The following is a 19,544-nucleotide window of genomic DNA, read 5'->3' on the forward strand; positions in this document are numbered from 1 at the left end:
TTCTGAAACCAGGCTTCTTTAGCATGTGGCTAAAAAGCAGCCTAACCTAATCCCTAAGTTGTGACTTGGTGGAAGCATTCCAAGCATACATATATGTAATGTAATTTTGCAAAAATAATTAAATAAAATCTAAACCTTCCAATGGATTTATCAAACTTTCATGTAAGTTATTAAAACATATGACGAGAAAAAGAAAAACCTTCACACTGAAGGGAGTACAGTAGATTTCATACACACTATTAATTGGCCAGGTTTTCACACACCGATGTCAAAGTGCAACACCAATCAACACCTTTTCTCTCAGGCAGGTGAACAAGGGTAACAGAACAAAAACACCCCGGTTCCAAAGTACGGGTTTTTTAAAGGACTTCCCTCCACAAGAGCAGCTGTCCTCCGTGTTGAAACATTTCTTTGTCTAAAGCCTCCTCAACCAGGTGCAGCTATAACAATCACTGGGACAAAAACACTGTTCATCTTATATTCTGTTTAAAGCACAACCTTTCAGCAGATGGTGGGTACAGTTGGACAGATCAAATCTGTTGTTTTCAAGCCGAGAGCAGAGTGAAGCAAGACATTCTCCCACACAGACCCCCAAGAGGAAAAGGATCACGTCAGATAGTGCCGCAGGTTATCAGCTCTACCTTGACCAGCAGCCTGGACTTTAAGTCCTGACTGTGGGAGGTCAGGAGTTTCCTGAAAACATCGCTAATCACCACCGAAAATAAATAACGTTGTTGCAGGTTCAGTCATTGTATGTGGATGAATACAACCTGACCTGCAAACATAAATATTAGTTCTTGAACAAAGTTTTTCAGGCAGAATATTTTCCCCCTGTTCATCTACCGAAGCTTGTTTTTATTTGAGGCAACAGTGTTACTGCTTACATCATCCTTCACTGATCCCCCTGCTGTCGATTAAACACTCAGCTACAAAAGAATTTCACATGCTATACCAAAATCAATGTTTTTACCGTCTCTGTTGAAGTAGTTTCGTCCCCAGGAGTGATCGCAAGGCTTAGTGAGAAATCAGTTACAAAATAAATCACTTAGATGTCCTTAATCTTCAGCAAGCAATCTGCAGAGCTCAGATCTTACACATCAAAAGAGCTGAGCTTACCAGTAAAGATGGGCATTTCAGACATAAATGCTGTTTGAGATTTACAGGGAACTATTTGAATATTTTTTTACTCCTGAAAACTCTAAAATGACAGTCATACCTGTAGTATTGTGGGGTTTGTGGAGTTTGCACTAGACAATAGACATCTTTTTTTTGGTTGGTTGGTTTCCAGAGCCTTCATGGCCTTGCATCATTCTCCAGATGGTGCATCTAATCTCACCACACCGCAGCATGTGGTAGATTCTAACATCTTCTGTTTTTCTGGATTGCAAATGGTAAAAAAGGTTTTAAAAAGATAAATAAATATACATTTTAAGACAAGGAGAAGCTGCAAAAATTGTTTGTGGGTTTTGTTTTGGTTTTTTTTAAGTCGGTCAGTATTCAGATATTTGAAAATCATGAAATCCCTACTTACCACATTTTTGTGGCCTGTTCTTAATGTCTACTTCAGAGTACCTGCTCCAGGTCCCCACATCACACATCCAAATCTTCTGATCTGTTTCAAAGAATTATAATGTCCCCAAAAGCACCACAGACACCCTACAGTAAACATTGAAAGGTTGCATGCTGAACAGTGTACACTTCTCACACTGAATCATAGCCATCTTGGCTACATGGAAGAAGGGGAAGAATGCTTTAATAATTAAAACACACACACACACCCCAAATATATAAAACAAAACATTGCTGACTAGCTGACCTAACATTTTTATCAGCCTATGACATTACTTTTGGTGTTGTGTTAAACTGTCAACTTCACTATAAAAGAATTTAGTATGAATTTAGTGTAACAATCTTGGCACAGTCATTATCTTCATTTCTACCCTTGTCTAAATTCTTAAACTTCTTAAATAAGCATACAGGTACCAACAAAAACAGTCCAATCCTAATGTCTACATGACTGCTGGTTTCTAAAGCCCCCATTTCAAAGCCTTGAAATGAGAGCGTCTATCATCCACATTTTAACGTTTTGAAACCGAATGCGACTTGAAAAGGGCGGCTACAGGTATTGCCCTCTGGTGGCCATTAAATAGAATGCAGATTTAAAGGACTTCTGTGCGGGTTTCAGTTTTTAGACCCAGAAGTCCATGTCTTTGGCTGACATAGAGATACAGAGACTTTGAAGCTCTGCCCCATTAAGACCTTCGCGTTCTGCATTATGATCAACTGGATGAAGGCTCTTCACAGGTATTTCCACCACTTTCTGCAGACTCTGCAAAACCTAGCTCTGTACCTCGTTACGAAGAAAAGACCAAAAGCACTGCAATAGGAGCATTAGACAACCCAAACATTATAGGAAAAAAAGATGTTTTCATGAAATCAGACAAATAGGAGGATATGCTATATTAGAAATCGGTACTATTTCTCAAGGCTATTTTGACAAAAAGAAGTACAATTATGATTTGACAATTAACTCTCTTCCAGTTTGCATTTCATTAATCTTCTGGTTTCTGCATTATACTTTGGGACATGATATCAATTTATGTTTAAAATATTCTGTCCTAAAGGGATAACTCGACATTTACAAATTTTTGTCTCAGTATCATCTTCTAAAATATAGATGAAAGGAATATTTTCTACCCGCCAGAACTAAAGTACTAAAGAAAACTACTTTTGAAATGTCACTGAATGCCTTTTAGGTCCACGCTAACATTCTGAATAAAACCTTTCCAAATGTCTTTTATCACCAGGAGACAGTCCTTTCAGAGTTAGGTGGCCCTTAGCTGGTCATACCTGCAGTAACATCAGGACGACAACACATACTAATGCCAGTTCGTCTCCTGTGGTTCAGCTTTCTTTCCCACTGCATCATCTCTCTGGGATAGTAAGTCTTTACTGTTAATAAACATTCCTGCAAAAGCGTATTCACAGCACATGCATCTACTGAAAACATTGTACTCCAGATGAAGTACAACAAAATGTGACATAACATTTGGGTAAGTGTATTGCTGGAAGTGTTTCAAGGAAACACATATCCCGCTTGTGAATGTGATGTGACCTTTACATAATGCTACTGCTTAAAAGGAATAGTTAAGCATTCTGCATTCTCAGTGCATTTTAATGTGCATTGGAATAGAACTTTAGAGTGCTTCATTAAATAAGACCATGAAATTTAATATAAAGCTTTGGGTAAACATATTTACTGCTATGCCGAAATAGTCTCAGATGTTTTACGTGATGAAAGAACAGTTGAACAAGGCGTCTTTTAACTCGATATATTCAAGAGTGTTTGACAGCTGTCGAGTGATGAAAAGAGTGGAAGTTCGAAGGTAGGAAAAGTTAAGTGCTGTTTTAAAAGAGATGTTAAATTAATGTATTGCATCAGCAGCCTGATGATCACAAATAACATACTTTGTTCTACCTAAGGCATGAGAGCCACAGGTTGTCATCGTTCAGTAACTCAATATCAGAAAGGTCCTTTTCTTTAGTCCTAGGCAACAGATAAACTTTTCATCACCACTAGTTTGGCACCTGCCCTCTTCTTGGTTCATGTACCCACACCACAAATGTCCCCCTCAGCTTTAAACATCAAAACCTGGCAGAGTTCAGAGGCTGAAAACCACTGGACAGACTGCTGGCAAGCTGTGAAACAGATGGTTTCCCGCCTGACTGCTGAGGTCTGCCCACAGCCAGGCCAGTAACACCTGTTACACACACATGCACACATACATGGGTCTGGGTATCTCTGCTCAGACTGGATGAATGGATGGAAGGGATAACTGGCAACTAAACCTAACTGTAAACTAAAATAACTTGATGTAATTCAGTCATCCTGCATTGCGTTTAAAAGCCTGAGAAAGTCGTCCGCATACAATTAACTGCATTAACTTATGAGCACCTTACAGACTCCTTGTTTGTCAAAAACAATGAAATTAAAGTGTAAACTAAACTTCCAGTATGCCACATATGGATGCTTAAACAGGAACACTCAACATCAAAATTGAATCCAGTTAACTTTGCTAATAATGCTGTGATGGACCATAATTTAACCCAAATTACAACATTTTCCCAATCCTAGTGTTTGGATCTAAACTTTACCAAGTACATTTGGTGCATAAGTAAAAGCTTTAGAAAGTAAGGGGTGGAAATGCAGCAAAATATGAACTCCAGTCCCCTGTCCAACGGATTTCCTGTCAGTTCTGTGTGCGAACTTTGTAACTCTTTTAAACAGGTGAGCATCCACTATTGCCGTGGCTAACATCCCCTTTTGCTTTCATCTCAAGCATCAGCATATTTGACAGGTTTCTAAAAAACAGTTAGTCAGCCTCTCTCTGGGGTCCACTTCTCTTCCTTACAACTTCTTATTAAGCAATTTAATCCAAAAGTTGGATCTTGGTTGGAGCTGACCTGCTACAACCTGTTGGGGAGGAAAGCTGGGGCTTTTAGAAAGGTAAAAACTGCACCACTGTAAACAGGAGAGTTCGTTGGAGAAGAGAAAGTGAGAACACTATTTTTTAAATTAACAGCTGTCTGTTATGTTGAAAAGAACGCTGATGAGCAGGGAGACTGAACCAACCAACCAAAACCTGCTCACTGTAAAAAGAAAACACTAAGCTAAAAGTCCCTAAAAGGGTCCATGAAATTGAAAATATCTTTAAAATAAACTTCTCTGCTTCTAAAAATCCCTCCAAGCAAAAATCAGCATGCCAACAGTGTCTACAGGTGATGGAAATAATGACTTGGTTTTGGTTTGGTAGCTATAGTTAGCATCTGAGCTACAACTAATATCTCCACCTCTGTCTACACCTGCCATAAAACCCACACCTGTTTTTGTTTTTCACAGACTCACTATATGTGCAACATCAGACAGCCACCTTCATTCAAGAAGAGGTCGTGATAGCTGCAAATCAGCCCAGACACACTTTGGTGTTAGTGTCCTGCTGCTGATTAGAATAAAAACATTTGGATTTTGTTCTCGCCCATCAGGGGGCTCACTGCTTTTGCAAAGGAAATGGGCGACATGGCTGGCATACTAATGTGCTCACAGCAGTGTGGTTGGTTATTTCCGGGCTCATCCTCAAGTATAATTTCATCGAAACATTAAAACAACAAACAGCTTTTTTTATTTTATTTATTTATTTATTTTTACACACACACACACACACACACACACACACACACACACACACACACACACACACACTCTTCAGCCCCCTGGAGAAAAAGCTGCTGTTTGACTCTATATTATTATGAATCCAGGAACAGCATTAAATATAGTGTGCTTCTATATGTTAGTAAAGAAAGTATCTATTTAAACTGAAAACACTAGAAAATCTCATCTTTTCTTTTATGTGTTATTTAAAAATTAGAAACATGGGGTCAAACAGTTATAGCATAATCCTCAGATCAACACGAGGGTGGAATTGTCCTAATTATACAGCAGGGATGCTGGAGTAGCAGCGTTTGTGGTGCCAGTGGTGTTGCACAAATCTCTAACACATCAAATCTCACTGTTAACAAGAAAAAGCCAGAACCGAGGCTGCTCCCTCCTCTCTGCACGAGGTCTCACCGGGCCGTGACCTCACTTCAAAAAGTTCTCCTCTGATTCACTCTGCCAGCTGTTCCCCTAATTATTATCTCCCAACTCCAAAAACACAACAGCTCTGTAAAGTCCAACGTCAACACTGCTGAGCAAATCCAACCAGAAGCCGACAAGAAGCCTTTCATCATCTGCTGACAAAATCCACTTTGTCCTGTTCACCTTTTCCCTCGACAAAGAAAAGATTTGTTCTTTTTCCTCCGTGCTGCAAAGATGAAGTGAAATTTTAAGAAGCATCACCTGAAAATCTGATGTTTGTTGTTTTTCAAAGATGTATTTCAACTCAAGGTATCTGTAGATGCATTCTGACTGACAAACAGCTTAAGATTGAGGAGTGTAATTATGCGACACCACTACAGGTCATTGTGTTGAGGTGGTAACCCATAGGCAGGTTCACCAATCCTACTGTAAAAAATACTTCAACATAAGAATAAATAAATACTTATATAAATTAAATATGTATGTTTAACTGGCCAAAAATTTCATTTAAGATATCCTTTCCTGGAACTTTAAAAAGTGGTTTCTCTGCCTGGAGCTACCAAAACTGTGCATTAAAACAGTTTTAGGAGACAGCATGCTGTTCATTGACGGAGTTACTGCAGAGAAACCAATGATTTTGACTCAAGAGGGAAGGCACATTTTTTTCTCTCTTTTTTTAAAATTTCCAACTGGAAACATTTTATTTCTATAGCGCCAAATCACAACAACGGTTGCCTCAAGGTACTTTATATTGTAAGGTAAAGACCCTACTATAATACAAAGAAAACAGAAAACCCTAACAATCATATGACCGCCATGAGGAAACACCTTGGCAACAGTGGGAAGGAAAAACCCCTTATAACAGGAAGAAATCTCCAGCAGTAAACCACCTTGAGATTTAAAAGTTTTTAAAAAACAGAGTCTAATTAAATATCAATGATATTGAAAGTTAATGTACATAATTTTACATCTGTTAGATGTTCAAATTTATTTTTTTGTCTAATAGTTGTAATTTGCAAATAAATTCACAAAGTCATTACTAGTTTATCTTGACTCAACCGAGCTCTGACTTTTTGTCAGCCTGGCGTCAGTGCTGAAGAGAAACCTAGGGTTGTTCTTATTTCCAATCAAGTGATACCAGGTCTAAAAATTCACCTGAAACTCAACAAATTTAATACAGCAATGATCAAGATGGAGGTGTAGTGGTTAGCATTATTGCCTCACAGCAAGAAGGTCCTGGGTTCTTTGCGTGATCTCCCTGAATCTGCTGAGGTTTTCTCTGGGTTCCATGGCTTCCTCCCACAGTCCAAACACATGCAGTTAATGGGGTTAGGTGAACTGGTGATTCTAAACTTCCTAAAGGTGTATATGGGTGGAAATGGTTGTTTGTCTCTGTTTTAGCCTGTGACAGACTGGTATGTGTGTATAACTGGCCTATGGTAGCAGTGATAGGCTTCAGTCCTCCTACAACCTTGAATTGGATAAAATTGTTTGCAATCAGTGATAGAGTTAATTCTGGCAGGTCACAAAGAATAGATTAATCCAGTGATTCTCAGTGCCTGCTTTCTTACCACACATCCATTTGGTTTTTCTATTTAAGGTCTCTTGTACTTTCCACCATTCCTCTACATCTGCTACTCAGCAACCTTTACATCACAACTCCTTCACATCTCCTTTTCGTACTTTTTCTGTCTTAATCATTTTCATATTTGAGGTCTTGCTGCTGCTGTCTCTGCCTCCACATATGCACGTAGAAGGATGAGAAGGTCCCACACAGCAATAACAATAACTATAAGAATCCTGACTGCTTTAAAGCAAAAAAACACTCCAGAGGCAGCCACAAAATGCGGATGGGGATGAACTCTGCATTTCAGGTAATTTAGGCATCAGACTTTGACTAGAGAAAAGAACATTTGGAGAAAAAAAGAATGGTGAATTGAAAGGGGAATTTATTTTTTTCACTTTTCATATTGAGCCTAAAGCTGTCCCAAAGGTGCACTGAAATTCCTGATAAGTTTAGTGTCTGAGTTCATCAATTTATTATATTTATATTTAATTATTATATATAATATATAATTATATTTTTGCTCCAATATCATAGACTGCAAGCTACGATGAATTCCTTTGTAATTCATGGATTCAGCATTTATCTGTTTTTACAAGCCACACTCACTTCAGCCTACACAGATTTTATGGTCTTCTCACATCTGTGTGTACTTATGTACGTCTTGTTCAAACTGAAAGATCTGGATCTTTTTGAAATAGTTGTTCTTTTTTTTCTTGTGTGCTCCTCTTCACATATATTGATTTTTCATAGGGATTTTTTGAAAGAAATTCACACTTATGGCACAATGTCTCAGTTTTGAAAGGTGCAATGCATATTTTGAAAATGCTATTTGAAATTTTCATAAAGCACCTTTCAAAATTTGATTTGGTTCACTGCACTGATGCAACAACACTGTACAGGTCTTCAGGGGTTTTCAACCCGACCTGACACCTGAATCAGACTGGATCTCAGGTCAGCTCCCTGTTTTTAAATGTAGAAATTGTTCAAGAAATGGTTTTCGTTTTGCTGCCACAGATCTGCCAGGCACCAGTTTACCTGTGTGGATCCAAATAGACCATATCATCTTCTTTCATGTATAATGAGGACTTCATTTATAATTTATCAATGTTGAAAGATGATTATTCCATCTGGTGTAGAAGGTCTGGTAGTTTCGTCTTTGAAATATGTAAATGAATTGTTTTAGTTTCCATGATTTCATATTAGCTCATTATTTTAGGATCTGTTCTGGTCTACTGCATGAAGGATTAAGTCCAATTATCCTTGAATATTGGGTCTGGCTGTGCTTTGGTCTCACTCAGATCAGGTTTCTCTTTTTTTGAAAATTAATGTATTCATATCAGGTTTCAGTAGGTTTCCCATGTGTCCCTTCTGGATCAGGTTCAAACATTCATTCATACATAATCTTATGTATGAAAAATTAACATGAACATAGTAAGTACTGGAACCATTGTATTAATTTCCAGCTTCAAATCAACTCTACTACAGCAGCTTTGCATGATTCATGGCTCAATATAATTCATATTTATCTTACTGTATCCTGGACCTCTGAAGGCCCTTCTCCAAAAGCCCACCTTCTTCTGATTGCTCCATCTTTTGCCAAGCAGAACATAGTGCTTGTGGTCGCTGCGTCCTCCTCTTACTGATGAAAGAAACTATTTTTCTCTCTTGATTTGAAATGGAAACTTCTCAGTTCCAGCCATGTGTGCTTGAGCCCAAATCTGGTTCGTATGAGAATGGACATCATAAACTGCTTATGAGGTTCTTACTGGGGGATATAATGGTGGATTTAGACTTTCAAATACAATACTTTTCAAATTTAAATATCTGCAGTTAAGAAATGCCAAAGGCAATATAGCGAGTAAAATATTCTTATGATCATGTTAAGTGTTAAGTGACTGTGCTGCATCTCCCTGTAATGTTGCTTATGAGTGGTTTAATGCATAAAAATAGCTGCAAGTGGTATGAAATAAAAGAAAAACATGTGACTGATATGATGGTAGTTATAGCTTGTTTATTGGACTTAACTTTATAGATGCAACAGCCCATTCCCTTAGCATTATCCAAACCGCTACTCCAGCTTTATTCTGGCCATCTTTTCACCCTGTTTGTGCAGTTATTCTGAATCACCCATCTAAATGAATAGGGCGTCGGCCATAACTTTTATTTCAGTGGTCAGGAGAACACACGTATTACCGCTTCTTTATTGCCTCAGTTCATTTTACTGGCATGATTAACTTTAACAGCTTATCCCACCAGAGCACCAAACAAATGCCCCTCATTCAATCAGGATGAGGTCTGAACTTTTTGGGGCTTTGCATTATGGCCTAACATCTAACATCCACTTTGGTCTCATCTGTCCAAAGCACATTGTACCAGAAGTGTTGTGGTTTGTTCAGATGCAGCTTTGCAACCCTGTTAACATAATAACCTTGTGTTTTAATATTTACGTTTCTTATGTTTAATAGGAGTAGAATTGGAAACTAAATGTGTGACAGAAAAGAAAAGAAAAGCAGAATATGATCACTATAAAAAAGTGACATTTACATGTCTGAGAATGCTGCCATTCCTGTTCTACAGCATGTTATATTTAACATAGGGATTAACTGCAAAGTTTGCTTTCAGTTGATGATTTCCAAAAAATAACACAAAGTCAGATCCATGTTTCCAAACATTTCTTCCAAAAAAACAAAAACAGGACAGCCAGATAAGACGAAAGCATGTGGTACAACCATATGGAGACAGCACAAAAGATGAAAATAATAAAGCAAACAAAAACAAACAACACCTGTGGGATATGAACACCTACAGTCTGCCTTATGGAGAGTTTTCATACAGCATCAAAAAAGAATTTACTGCCATATGGGTTCCACTTTAGACACTTTAGATCTGTAAATCTAAAGATTTTCTGCATCCTAATCACCAAACCGTTACATGACATCCCACCTGCCATTCTCCACTCCAACAAAAACGTACTTTCTTTAATATTGCAGATGATCATTACCACTAAAAAGATTCGTATAATTTTCTGTGCAGCGAGGGTGTTTTCCCTCATTATGTTGCACTCACACTGCACCTCAAGATTCACTTTCATGATATATCTATGGCTTTTAATTTGACTGCACAGCAGGCTGTAAAGCCTATTTGGCCCTGAGATAATCTCTCAGACTGACTTTAATTCATCTTACAGACACATAAATACATTTACAGGAATAATGGAAGATTATTATTAAAAAAAAAACCTGTGAAACTTTTTGTTTTAATGAAGTCTCTAAATGGCATTTTCTCTTGCACTGCATTCTCATTTCTAGCGCACATTTAAACTCAGAACAAACTGAGAATGAATGAACTCATCAATCTCTCTGATTGTGTTTTCAAAAGAGAAACATTTAATTTCTGAAACCATTAATCACCAAGAACACTGAGCTCTTTTTGGAAAATGTGACCTCCAAGAAAACCTCTCTGGCTCAGCGAAGATCTTTTACTCATTTCACTCTTTCATCCTTAAGTTTTTCAGCATGTTTTTGTCTTTTATCCAATAAAAAAAAATAAAAAAATGATTTCTGTTAAGAGCTGCTCATGAGATATTCAAGTTTGAGGTCATAACACATCATTAAACACTCTATAGGTCCTGTGAGTGTGAGTTTAATTATAAATGTTATTTTATCCCCCTTTTTTTTCTTTACAGGGACAAATAAAGTTTCTCACGAGAAAACACTCTTATGCAAATGAGTGTCAGACATGTCTCAACCACAAAACAAATTAGGGACACATCTATCACATGCTGTATTCCTCAGCGAGGCTGGGGACTGAGAGGTGTACTCGGAGGGGAGAATATATTGAGATCAGCTGGCATAGCTCTGTAATTTATAGACTCACTGACTCAAGAGCCAATGCAATCATTCTTATGAGACTGATTCCAGCAATCTATCACTCGCAGAGCGAGCCGGTCCCGAGCAGTTTTTAAAGACTGTTTATGTGATATATCTTCTGAACAGGGGAACGCCTCGCAGGTTCAATAACCTGCTGGCTGAGCTGTCGAGCATCCGTGGTGCTGAGTTACTGAGATGAGAGCCGTCAGTGCCGTTTGCTGGCGGAGTGACTGCAAACAATGCTCCAGGCAGAAATGCAAGCTCAGAAGGAAATTCTGTGCATGCTGTTGTGTATATTTAATGTGAAATGTAAATGAAAGTGAGATGTTTTGGAATTTGATATTTTGTTTATCCAAGAAACATTTTTTTTGTTTTTGTTTCTAGTCTCTGTGAATATTCTGAATCATTTGGTAATTGTCTAGCTTTCAAAGCACAAACACATTATGCAATACAGAGCAACTAGCAGTAATCGAGCCAGCATCACTTGAACTGTTGAATAAATGAAACATCTGCTGGGATTTGGCGTTTCACATGGAAGGCAGACACTATGAAAGATAGACAAGTTTCACATTAAACAGTTCAATGACTTCTCTGAAGTAGACCCCCCCTCCCCAACTTAGGCCAGAGTTTGATTACTGCTCAGCATCTCAACATTGTCCTCATTACTTATCTTTAAAATCGGACTGGCTTTCACTTCAGCTGCAGCAAAAGAACTTGTCAAAGTACTTTATCTGAAATGGGGCGCTGTGTGAGCTGGATCAAAGCACGTCAGTGTTTAAACTCCCAATATATCTCCAGTGGGGAAAAGAAAACTCTATTTTGAGAACAGGCAGTATTCATGGTTGACATGACAGACTATGCTGAAAGTTTTTTTTCCTCCACTTGGCCGGTGTAATGCGGAGCAAGTGATTTAATATCACTGGGGTTGCGTTCCAAATAATGATTTTCACAATGAGACTCATCATTGCAATTTGCAGTCGATAAAAACTGGTAAGCCGCAATGAAATTAACTCTCTAAAGAGACAGCCCAGTCAAATATGGACCCGAAGATATGACAGTGCTGTGCAAACATCTGGAGCCACCCCTCTTTTTTTTTTTTTTCTTTTACTTTCAAGGAGCCAGACTTTGATGCAATATTTAAAGAGGCCTTGTGCAATAGTTCTCCAGACTTTCTAAAGGTCTTTCAAAGGTTTTCTTTGGACAGTGGTTGTTTTTACACATATTTTCTATCCAGTCCTTGTATCTTGTTTTTAGTTTGTTTGTTAGTAAAGCCACTTAACACCTGTGAATCATTCAAGTAAAAAAGAGAACATAGTCTAAAAGACATAAATATACTGAAGGTATATAGCAACAATAGCTTGATGAAGGATGGAACAAAAGGCAGCAAACAGCCAAAGAAAAGCTTTGGATGTCCTTCAAGAAGCTTGGAGAACTGTTCCTGAAGACTACTTAAAGAAATTACAAGACAGCTGTCTAAGAGAGCTCAGGCTGTGTTAAAGAATAAAGGTGGTCATACCAAATATTGACTTTCAAGCTCCTATCAACATTTAAACTTTGTGTTTCCACTGACACTTATACATTTCAATAAACTGTTGCAGCAGTATTTTATTTTCATGCAAAAATTAAAGAAATAAGACGTGGCTCAGTCTGTATTGCTGCACAGTACTATATAATAATGTTTTTTTTTATCCAGGATTGAAATTTATTTCTGAATGTCTTTGGTTAGTGACAGATGTGCAGCTCTAAAACAGCTGAGCTTCAGAATCAGCTCATACTTGTGATGTGGCTTGGTCTTTGTTTGCAAACCTAAAGCCAAACACCACTGTGTCCAAGCCAAAAGAAGGTGAATCAGATCCAAGTTCACTGTTTGCACCAGAAATTATTACACATGAATCCAAAAAAGTCATTGGAAACAATCTGAAATTAGCACCAGTGCTGGAAACAGACTGCAGATGACCTTGAAACTGTTCAAATCTCAATCAGGTATTGTTTAGATTTTTATGGGAGTACTTTAGAACTTAATCATCACAGCGCATGACACAATATGTGTGACAGGAATCAGTGTGTAGGTTCAGAATGACTGAAATTTATCAGACATTTACAGGAGGTTTTTGTCTATTTTTCATAAAGAGTTTCATGCATTGTGGCTCAGAAACTCTATTCAGTCATCTTTCTCTCTAGGCTGATGTTTTCATCCAGCAGAGACTCTTATTTACTGTAGACACTGTTTGTGCCCACTGCTTAAGGACTCGTGTCACTTTAATTTTAAGTTCCAGGCTTTTTGTCACTCAAGAAGCATAAGTGATGTGACTATAAATGGCTTGAAGGTAGTGGGTGTCAGATACAGCTGCACACTCACACTCAGATCTACTTTATCTTGTCATCATGAAACAGTATCCTAAAATTGGGATTTCAGAGAAAGAGACTCAGTCCTTTGGCACTTACTTAAAACTGTCACTCTTACCCAAACTTTCTGTCGAGATCCCTACTGAGTGAAGTCGGTTCAAGTCCACGGTGTAACAGCACAGCCGGAGAAATATAGCGCCTTCTTTTTTACGACCTTGTGCACTGATGTATGCGGCAGGAGAGGAGCACTGACACAGCTCCCTGCCTCTCTGACAATCCCGGTTTATAACTGCAGCCTGCATGTGGGTGGACCTGACACTTCCAAAGATCGCTGATGGCACGAGCTTTAGCCAGCCATGTTAAACTTGGTGAGACCACAGGATCTAAGGCCCACGAAAAATCTGCTGCCTCGTTCCTAATTGGATTTTTTATCTTGGCTCGTGGCATTAGGACACAGCTATGTTACGAAGAGGGCACATTTAAGAGGATGATAAAAAGCCGTTAAGACCTCTGTGCCACTCGACGGGGGTCAGACATGGGAGAGATTAGATGGCAAGGTTTGCGCAACACAGATGAGTTCTGGAGTACTTAATCCTGTCTATGATCCCTGCTTGTTTCACTGATTATTGAGACAGGTTCATTGAGAGGTGAAAGCAAAGAGCATCATGCTGATCTGGAGCAGATGCCTCAGGGTGTCTGACACTCCGGGCTGTTGTTCACCACTGTTATAATGTGCAGCGGTTTTAAACAATAGAGAGTGTAAATGCTGCCTCAGCTCAGAATCTCCCAAAGAAACAAAGAAAGGGAAAGTGTGAAAAGAGAAAAGCATTGCTCGGTGACGTTCAGAAAGCAGATTCTCCCGCAAACCATCAGGGCATTCGTACACAGCAGCTCTCCGTGCAACAGAAGATATGGGTGAATCTTCTCATGAAATCTAATTCAAGCTCTGTTTACTATCACTGTAAGACAACCCAAAAATAGTTTGTGTGTTCCTGTAGAATACCAGGGTTTTGATATTTGCTTGGTCTTCAGAAATGTGACATTTACTTTGAGAGTGTCTTTTTCTTTTATTTATCATTATGTCAGTGCATGCTAATCTATTTCTAATGATGATTTTGGGCAGTGGCCCTACAGCTACCGGTGCTAACTTTGTAGTCATTGGGTCACCCTAGTTAGGACAACTAATGTTATAACGCACACTAACATAATAATAGGTTATTTTAGTCACAGGATCTAAACAGCAACTCAGCCCACACATTTACTAGCTATGCCTGAGCACTGTATATAACAGATGTACAAAGCATAGGTTACCATGATTTCACTCACTACTCTGTAGGCTCTACATTTTGAAGCCTCATTATTAGCCCTTTGCTTCCACCATTTTGTTTTGTTAGAGCCAAACTGCATGATAATTAGATGACAAGATGGAGTGATGGGTTATCTACAGACTGTAGCAAGCTTAGTTAGCAAGCTGCATCCATAAAGTGTAGATATGCAATGTAAAGACGCATATGCCTGTCAATTATTGCTGAGTGACAGACCACAAGTGACACAACAAAACCTCTTTGATGGTCTGAAGCAGGTCATAATCGTTATCGAATTAAAAAAAAAATCCTGCGTGTCCTTCTCATGCTCTGTTTTTTGTTTGTTTTTTTAATCTGTGGTGTTTGGGGATTTTTTCTCTTCTCCCATTCCTGGTGAACTCCACTGTTGCCCCCTTCCCTGTTCCAGCCTACTTGTCAACCAATTAGCATTCAACTGATGCAAAACATCATCCACATTGAATACCATGCAGTTGGGATTTTGGAGGACTGCATGTAAGCATGTTTGCAGTGGTTGAAAACCCTGTCCGTAGACTCTCTGTAGGCAAATACTTCCAAAAATGGACACACTCATGGTAGCATAAATTAAACATTCAATCTTTCCTTTTCTTCTTTTCAGACTGTATTTCAATCTGAACAAATTAAAGTGAGCTGAACGCCTGCCCAGTCTGTTTACTTTGCACTGGCTGCAAACACCAGATGACTTTCTGATTACATTCATCAATCCTGATTGGTTTAAATCAGTGAGTGACTCCTAAATGACCCTCCCCATCCTAGTGACAGCTTGTAGATACTTCAAGTCAAATGGAAAAGATGGGTGGCTCCAGTCTGACTGGCTGCATGAGTGAATAAAATGCATGATATAAGTGGAGGTATGTTATGACACTCTAGTATCAATGTGAAATGTTGTATTGTTAGTTAAAACTAAGCTAAAATTGTTTAAATCCAACCCCAGAAAACAACCCCACAAGTGTTTTGTACAAGGTCTAAAAAGCCCAGGATTGTGTTTACCTCTTGTGGCAGTGTCACCACTTTCAGAAGACGAAATTGATAATATACCCGGCTTCTCCAATATACTTACTTGTAATCAAATATTCTGATTTTCTTGAGGGCCCTCTGCTTTTATTTTGGTCTGCGCCATCCCACTCCAAGAAATCCTGAAAATGCCTCGTACATCCACCCCAACTAGCATTACTGTGTTGTTAGGAATTGTGTCCAGCCTCTTGTGTCCAACCCAGCATGACCTGACAGGCTGTCAGTGTAGAAAACACAGCAACAGTGCATATGCTGAGAAAAATAAACTGGTGTATGTGCTGTACTCCACTTGTGCCAGATAGGGGTGATCTCAATTTCAGTTAGACTATGTTATGTAATTCTGAGTCATGTCAGACTGCAGTGGATGTGTGGTGATTAGACTGTGCGATTGGACATAGCAGGAAAAGTGCAAATCTAATTAATCACACAGATGAAGGCTCGGTTTACTGAAGTCCCAGCACTCCAGGATCTGGGTGGAGACTGAATCAGCAAGCACAATAGTACAGCATCCCACTGTGATCATTAAAACACCTGTGCTTCTTTGGTTTTAGCGTGTCAAAGGTATATCAAAGTGCTACCACCTCAACCCATCTATCTGTGCCACTGTGGTGTTTGGAAAATTCACTTTTGATCCCTTTTTGTTTGCCATCTCATGCTGGTCAGTGTATTGTGCATTATTTCTTGCAAACTCGTTATTTGGATTGTAGACAATTATCCAGCAGTGTTTGTATTCACAGACCAACATATTTCTTTCACTTGCAGCTTCTTACATTTTTTTTAATGTAGTTCAGCAAAAAAACTGGCTATTGGGTATCATGCTTTCTAGCGTGCACATGTGGAACATGAACACACACACACACACACACACACACCTCCTGTTGTGGTATAAGAGCAAGTCCAGTGACCATGTGCCGGTCTGCAGCCCGCAGCATGAACTGGCCTTTCTAACCACGCTTCTCATATCAGATACACTGCTTCACTGGGTTCATCGCTGAGCTTTGGTAAAGTAGTGACATTTTCAGTTATATGCACCAGGTTTCCCTCATTTGACTCATAGCATGGAGAAAACTTCACAATCTTCCAAGATCTCTGCACTGAATCTGAGCGTAATAACTGACAGAAAGCATAAGCAAATCTGCAGACAAACAGGACTCAAGTGAACCAGTTTCCTTTAATGGTACTTATTGTAAATTCATGTTTTAAAATTCTTTAAAAACTAAACACCAATAACAGAAGGTAAATAGAAGACTGTTTTGACTTTATTTCAAAAATATCTGTGTGTTGTGTTTAAGAGACACCAACTGAAGTTGACCTAGAGCCTGGCTGTACTTTCTCACAATAGTAGTATAGACCACTAGATGGTGTACCGAGTCATTCTAACCTTTATTTATCAAGGAAAATTAACAGTTATATTTTGACAGCATTTACCTGGGAAAAGGCAAAGCTTCTTGAGGGAATGGGGATAAAGCTAAAAGAAGAATTTGGTAGTAACTGGTGTTACATGTAACTACAGCCCAGGCCTACAGTAGTTCAACTTCTGTTGATACTTCTTCAAAACAATAAAGACTGCAGTATTTTTGTATCTGCGCATTGATTAGCATTGATCAATTAATTTACAAAAATTTTAAACATGAATTTACAGTAAGTACCTTTAAAAGGGCAATAGCACATGTCTAAGACACACCCACTGGTAAATCGCTGCCCCCTTGTGAAAGTTTACAGAAGTACCTTTAAACCATCTTTAAACTCAGATTGCCAGTATGTGAAGAAGCAATTTGAAAAATTAGTTTTTCACCAACCAACCACATAATTAAAAGTCTTGCCGAAGATAACATTTCAAATTAAAAGAACTAGAGTATTGTATTTGAATTTTGAGCGGTGCTGAACTCAGCTGGGTGTATCCCATTATGCCCTTCCTCCAAAAGGTAGAAAAAAACGTGACAGCAGCAGCCTCATTTTGAACACAGCATAGTGGCTTTTATGAGCATCCTGCACTGAGCTCCATCAGCAGCACAAAGCCACATGACACACGAAGAGTTGGCTTCAGCTCAACAGTCCCGGAGAAGGAAACGGCACCAGGTGCACACAGTGTATGATGGCTGTCTGAGACTGGTGAAATACCTCAAGAATTCAATTAAAATGTTTATTTTTTTTCACTAAATGTTTCATTCAAAAGTTGAAGTTGGGTAATTCCAAACACTCGGCCTTGTATTCCTAAATTGCTCGCCTTTGGGACAGTAGGAAGGAGGATCGATAAATTTGCCCCAAGCTAAATTTCTCTGGTGGGACTTGGAGGTTGAAAAGTGATGCAGAACCCGCGGCAAAATCGATACCGAGCTGTTGAGTCACACACAAACGCAGGCGCGTGCGCGCGCACACATGCGCGCTGCATGAGAAGCAACCCCTCACACACACCGACACACACACATTTCACACTCCTTCAACCCAGATTTAGGTGCGCTATACGAAGACAATGCGGATGCCGCCGAGCTAAGACGTTTCTCGATCGTGACTGGAAAAGAAAACGCCGCTATCCCTTCTCTCGCTCTTTCTCTCTCTCTTTTTCTTTCTTTCTCTCTTGATTTCACGTTTACGAGCTGGCACTTCTTACTCCCTCCCTTCCAGAAGGTTTAAAATCAATTTGTTTGCCCCGACAACAGGTCGGGATTCGGGATGATCTCCCGGGACCGTGCACAGGTAAAGTTAAGCACCTTCAAAGGCACAAATGTTCACATTTTTTCCTCACCAACCACCTTAAAGTCCGAAGGGATATCCTCTAATTTACTGTCAGCACATACAGACAATATAAGAACAAGAAGCACCACGTGATATGAATGAAATCTCGCCACTGCGCCAATGTGTGACTCTTCATCCAAGGCATTCAAACTGGACGTCTCTCGTTCAAACCCAGCCACTGGAGTCCTGTTATCTTTCTTTCTTTTATATCTGAATGTCTCATAAAGGAACATTATTTAATAACTCAATGTTGCTGTAACGGGGATGCTCACGCGCATATCCCCTAACCATCTCCAAAGTGCTGTGCGTCAATGCGCATCCCCGCTCGCCAAACCCGCACTGAAGTTTGGAGCTGTCACGGAGCTCCTGCCGACAAACAGTTCAATAAATCACCAATAAGTTCACCGCGGCGAACAAGAATAATCCATACAACTCACCTTGATGGCCTTTGTAGACTGGCATTTCACTTGATGCGATACGGTGGCGGTTTGGTTCATCTTGGGACACAGACACAACTGTCCTCCTATCCAAGTGAGACAAAACAGCCGAGAAAAGAATCAAAGCAAGCCCTCCTGCAGGTGCAACTCTACAGCCAGGGATGCTCAGTGTTTTCGCTCTTTGTTTGCCGTGCGGTGGAAGCGCGCAACCGCATTTGAAGGCACTGTATGTGCCTCGCGCAGCGCGGTATGTAGGTAGGTATGTGCACAAATGACCGGTGGTGGCTGGTGACCAGGGGCGGCTGCAGAAAAATCTGAAAGGGGTGGCGAAGGTGAAAACCTCGGATGTATGACAACATCATTATTACAGAATAATTTACTTCATGTCTGTTGGAGGTTTGCCGAACTGACAGATTTTTATTTATTTTTTTAAATCAACAGTGTGGCTAAAAACACCACAAAGAAGGCAAGTAATACCCATATACATGCACTGTGCATATGCACTCAAAATACCACCATGTAACTGTTTGACAGTGTGTCTGACTGGCAATATTTTATATATTATGTGTTACTCCCAAAAATGAATATTAGTCCATA

At 39.3% G+C, this 19,544-nt stretch overlaps 1 protein-coding gene across 1 annotated transcript in view; it reads right to left on the bottom strand.

Annotated features, from left to right (window-relative positions):
• Positions 1-19,133, bottom strand: part of LOC134644808 (inactive dipeptidyl peptidase 10-like) — a 249,256-nt gene extending 230,123 nt beyond the window's left edge. The window contains exon 1 of the mRNA XM_063497892.1: positions 18,948-19,133. Within this exon, the coding sequence (XP_063353962.1) occupies positions 18,948-19,007 (60 nt within the window). The 5' untranslated portion in view covers positions 19,008-19,133. The remainder of the gene's footprint in view (positions 1-18,947) is intronic.
• Positions 19,134-19,544: the final 411 nt, after the last annotated feature.

The sequence above is a fragment of the Pelmatolapia mariae genome, linkage group LG16_19 (assembly GCF_036321145.2).
Source record: "Pelmatolapia mariae isolate MD_Pm_ZW linkage group LG16_19, Pm_UMD_F_2, whole genome shotgun sequence".
NCBI lineage: Eukaryota > Metazoa > Chordata > Actinopteri > Cichliformes > Cichlidae > Pelmatolapia > Pelmatolapia mariae.